Source organism: Cryptomeria japonica, chromosome 10 (assembly GCF_030272615.1).
Source record: "Cryptomeria japonica chromosome 10, Sugi_1.0, whole genome shotgun sequence".
Lineage (NCBI taxonomy): Eukaryota > Viridiplantae > Streptophyta > Pinopsida > Cupressales > Cupressaceae > Cryptomeria > Cryptomeria japonica.
In genome coordinates, this window is record NC_081414.1 from 15,361,295 (window position 1) to 15,366,905 (window position 5,611).

The 5,611-nt window shown below is 37.8% G+C and overlaps 1 protein-coding gene across 1 annotated transcript; it reads left to right on the plus strand.

Moving 5' to 3' along the window:
- The first annotated feature begins 1,312 nt into the window (after window positions 1–1,312).
- LOC131076714 (uncharacterized) lies at window positions 1,313–2,749 on the plus strand. The gene has a single exon (XM_058014016.2). It carries the CDS (start codon window positions 1,607–1,609, stop codon window positions 2,498–2,500), a length of 894 nt encoding a protein of 297 aa, XP_057869999.1. The 5' UTR covers window positions 1,313–1,606; the 3' UTR covers window positions 2,501–2,749.
- Window positions 2,750–5,611: the final 2,862 nt, after the last annotated feature.

Consider the following 5,611-nt stretch of genomic DNA (forward strand, 5'->3'; position numbering starts at 1 on the left):
ACCAATAGACTTAGATGTCATACCAAGCATAAACAAACATGGACAAATATGGTTGCCATCAATAACAACACAATTAACTGATCATCATATCATAGTTATATCATCACCAACAGTCCATCAATATATATCATCACCAACAATCCATCAATATATCATCACCAATAGTCCTTTAGAGGTACACCATCATCTCCATCAGTTATGCCAACATGCCAACAGATATAGATTTGATTCTTTTGATGCTCGCCAATTCAAAAGTAAATGCTTTAATAACTCTCTAATTGCATTCTTTTGATTGATGATGGACAAATGATGTTGATGTTGTTCTATAATGATTAATTATTATTATAAGATTAACTACCTCGATTTAATGAATGTTCAAATCCATCACAAGACCTACAAGTCAATCTTGATGTCACAAAGTTCATAAGATGTTTGGAATCGATTTGCATGTGACTATCAAAGTAAAAGTGTGCCTACGGTTTTGTTCATGTTTACATTCTAGATATATGAATTCATCAAGGTGGCGTCTAAAGACACTATTAAGGAATTTGCCAGCTTGATAAGTGAGTGGATTATCCTAGGTTACACCCCTTGATAGAACAATTAATGACAATGAGTAAGACCCAAGACAACATTTGCAAACATATAAATGACCCATATGATGATGAAATAGATTTGATTCTTTCGATGCTCGTCAGTTAAAAAATGAATGCTTTTAATTACTCTCTAATTGCATCCTAATAGTGCTTATGTCCCAAATGAATGTATTTAAAAACCATGACATAACAACATGTCACATGAAACACATAATAAATCAACCCATAATGAATAGTCAAAAGCAAAAAAACAATAATAAAAATCCACTAATTTCACCTTTCAAAGTATCGTTATCGAAATTACCAATGCCAACACCTATATTAAATAAATCAAACCATAATGAATGGTCAAAAGCAACCCAAAAATAAAAAATAAAAAATAAAAATCCACTAATTTCACCATTCAAGATATCTCTATCAAAATGAAGGCATCAAATTATATGAGAGGTTTGGTCCCAACACCTAGTGATTGTAAGTCTACATGATAAGGCATCAACTTCCAATAGAGAAGGCCAAAAGTGAGTTTCACAGCCTAAATCGGGCTGACAAATTTATAGGACACCGTAAAAAAAACACCAACAACAAGTATGCCATAACCATTAAGCCTTGCAAGTCGTACCCCACCTAACAGAGACTAGGTATTCTTATTTCACACCGCGTCAAAAATATAAAATATAAAATAAAATCAGATTCATTCCATGTCAACTGACCGAGGCGCCACGTGGGAGGTGCCAGGCTGACTTTGCTTACCAGGGGTTTCGTCTGATAATCTCAGCGCTCATGTCGGGACTCGGGAGTCGGAATTCCAGGTCGGAAATCGGAAATGGGGAGTGGAACCCACAGATTGTGTACACAATCGAAGATAAAAGCCCACCCCATCCCAAGATTCAAGACATACGAACGAGCAGACGATATGACATTGTAGGTAATCATATAGCTGGGTATTCTTCTTCTACACTCAAAAATCCCAGGGCAAAGGTGTTTGCTTGTCTGGTTTAAATTGCAGAGAAATGAGAGAGAGGGGGAAAATGATAATGGCAGAGACATGGGACGGGTTCGAGACCCGCTGCAAGCGGCATCCGAATCAGGGCACGGGGATTTGCCCGCTGTGTTTGAAGGAGCGGCTGAATAAGCTTTTTTGCCCTGACTGTGGCGAGCAGAGGCGCAACAATGGTGCATCTTCCTGTTCGTGCTCAGAGGCATCCACTTCTTCGTCTTCCAACAAGGAGAAGAAGAGCCCCGCAGACAATACGGGCACGGGATCGGTCGAGGTCGGCAGCGTGGGCAGAATTTCCTTTCTTATAGACAGCGACAGGCCCGAGTTCGATTCCGCTAAGCCCGAACCCGCTGCTATTGTTCTCCTGAGGAGAAGTAAATCCGCTGCCCCTGCGACCACCAGGACGAAATCGGTCACGGCGCCCGCAAAATTCGATCCCCCGACCCCTAAGGCGGTGACTGCCAAGAAATCCTACACAATCTGGTCCTTTTTTCTCTTCAGGAAGAAGAGGAAAGCTCCTAAAGATGATTCCAAGGAAGAGGATTCGAAAGAGGGGCCACGGAGATCTTGCAGCTCGGAAGATCGGATTGTGGTGGAGCGGCTCACGAAGTCGCGATCGGTGGGGGTAGGGCGGCGGAGCTTCTCTGGCTACGGCTACATTTGGGAAAAGGGGGCGCACAATGGCAATGTGTATTTTACGCCTTCAAGGGACAAGGAATTGGCAGCCGAGGTCAAGGGTTCGAGTCTCGACGATTCGCAGCAGCAACAGCAGCAGCACCGGAGGAGCGGCAAGGGCTGGGCTTGGGCGTTTTCTAGCCCCATGCGCGCATTCAAGCAACGCAAGCCCCCGATTCACAAGACTGACGCTTCTCCTTCCTCCGTTATACCTGAGATGTGCAGAGGCTGATTATTATGTGAATTGTATTTCATTTGTTTACGGTTATAGTCCACTGTACATATGAAGAAAAATAGAGAAATGTTATAAATTACGCTTATGCAGGTAGTTTTACAGGGTTATTTATTTCTTGATTTATAGGCTTCCAAGGAATGAGGCCGAACAATCATGGGGTTTAAGGATATTGCCATGGGAGAATTCATGTAAGATTTTTTTTTGTGTTGTGAATGAATAATAGTAAAAATACTAATCTTGAGGCAAGTGAAGCTTTTAAATTTAATGTCAGGATTAGAAAGGAAAGTTCGGTGTATAAATCGTTTCTCTCCGCGCAGGGGTAATGCTCACACTATGCAGGATCTGAGAATACAAGGAACAACATCATCTGTGGTTTTGTTTTTAATTTGCTCAATAATAGTACTGCAAGTGCATTCAAGAAGTAGCGTTTTTTAGTTTTTTGTTTCTAATTGTAGGGCTATTGACAAGTTTGGAATTACAGTTGCCCTGCATCCTGCAAACAAGTAGTGTGCGCAGGGGATTTAAGCTTTAATCAATCTTCTTGACCTCAAATCAAATTCTTAAAAAAATCAACTCTTCTTTTGTTTGTTTGTTTGAAAATATGTGACACTCCATGGACTAAAAATCATGTGTGAAAATAAAAATCTCTCCCTTCTTACAGAATTTTGATTTGAAATATATCTTTCTGCTGAGAACAAATCTGCAGCAGCTTAAGGTGAAAATTTAGAGTTAAAAAGTTCTGAATGAACAATTTCAGTGTAAAAGATCAGAATAACTTTGGTGTATCATATCCATGAGAATTACCTTAACCTTGAAGTCTGAGTATCCTTTATGAGACAGCCTAAAGTCCTTTAGGTCCGGTCAGGTCAGTGCTATCAGTGTACAACAACAATGAGATAATAAACGAGGTATTATTTGGATGCTCTGACTTTGTAGAACTCATTTGCAGTAACGTCTCAGTTTAGTATTGCTCTTCACTGAACCTTGAAAGATTCACTCTATCTCTGTTGGGCAAAGATCATGAAGGGTGATGCAGCTGCAAATTGCAAAAAGTAACCTCTGTTTTGGAACTTTGGAGGAGTCAGCAAGTGTTCAGGAACTCTTGTACTAAGTTGGTAACTTAAAGTAACAGGAAATATAGAACTTCAAAATTTTCATCAAGTTTTCCAACTCTATCACCCAGAGGTCTAAAAGGTGAGTTGCAGTGTATAGTGCAAAAAGTAAAAGTCTGTATTTTTTTTCAATTTTTTTAAAATTGTGGAACCATAGACAGTAGGTGCTCAGGAATTCTTGTAGTAGATAGCAATTTTAAGAAATTTGTAACTTGAATCTTTTTACCCAAAACCAATGGCAGAATTTGGTGAGGCCCTGAATTTTCTCAGCAACATTTGCTGAAATTTTTTGCCTCTGTTTTGTGTTGTTATGGTAAAACATATATATATATGTGTGTGTGTGTCAAAACAATAGTTTACTGATATACATAGGTGGAGCTAATTCACTGTAATATTATATTAATTTATATTGATTAATACATTCAATTTATCATTCTGTTTGTTTAGTCATTTTTATTTTTTCAATCCTGACTTGGCAATGTTATTAGATAACAAGGAATTTAAGTTATAGTAATTTAAAAATTGTAGCAGTGAATTCCAAAAGAAATAAGGTCAACAGACCAGTGTATGATTAAAAAAAATTGAGGCCATATATTTACTTGTTTTGTCACTCAAATGCGTGTATCTTAAGTTAATAAATATCTTTCAAATCATCGGTTGCAGATGAAAATATATATGCATCGCATATTCTCGAGACTTATATTTTTCCAAGAAAAATAAATTCAAGTTAATGTTGTAGACATTTAGATGGTGCTGAGTTCAAATCTTCTACAATACAAAAAACAAAAATTCAAATGATTCTATTTCTTTTTTTCTCACAACATATGAAATTGTAAATTGGTTTGGGATGCTTTTCAAAAATTAAGAGATCATTCAGCTGTAAATGAAGTTGTTCAATCTTGAATTGAGAAATGATAATGTCGTGAATTTAGCATCTGAAATTTGAGTCATAAAACAAGATGTGATGTTAGAGGAGTTAATACTATCATACAACCTTAATAAAGTCACTCCCAACTCATCCTACCTATTCTTAGTTTCTACTTGACCAAATAATAATTTGAAGACAATCATTTTTTATCAACTGGTTGATAAGTTGGATAAACGAGGGAAAACCTTTAGGAAAGAGAATGATGCCAATAGTGACAATATGTTTTTTTGTCCAACAGAAAGGCAAGCCTTCTGGTAAGAACTTTCCTTCTAAAGATGGTCATAGTGGTTGAAGAAAAGGTAGAGGTCAATAGAGGAATAAAGGAAGAAGAGGTATAAATGACACAGAACAATTTCAACATGATAACCATAATGATTGCGTACTATTGTAAATTGTATCTTCATACAATTCACACTCATTTGGGGCTCACTTTGGCGTTTTTCCCCCCGAGCACCCAAACTTGATTGATTGAGCTCAAGCCAGTGCCAAATCTGGAAGCTCAACATCTTTCTCTACTCACTAACCAAGTTTTGTCTCGAAAAGCCAAGTCTATAGTGGCCTAGTGCTCTAGCCCTCTTGAACTCCTAGTTTATGGCACCTAGTGCCACACTTCAATCTAAATGGGTCCAAATTTGAACCTCCAATGATTGGAAAAAGATTAAGCAAGAATTTGCTCCTCGATATTTGGCCTTTTTTCAAAATTTCAACATGTTTCGTGATGTTGAGTATAAAAGCAAGTCTCACGAACATCTCTCAATTTTGAAATCACAAGCATTCTATTCTAATTGAGCAAAGCAATAGGTCATTTTCAAGGAAATGAAGGAGAGATCAATCATTCAAGCAATCAAGCATTCAAGATGGCATTCATGACCAAGTTTATGTGTTTCCTCCATGAGAGAAGACATGCATGAACTCCCACCTAGCAACATCAACCTTTCATGAGGCTTCATGGAAAGAAGATTCGTAATAAAGGCATAACATTTCAAGTTTACGTTTCCTTAAGGTTTCCAGTCCCTGCTATATAAGGGTAAGCTCTCTTTTCAATCAATTATTGTTGTAGGGAGGTTA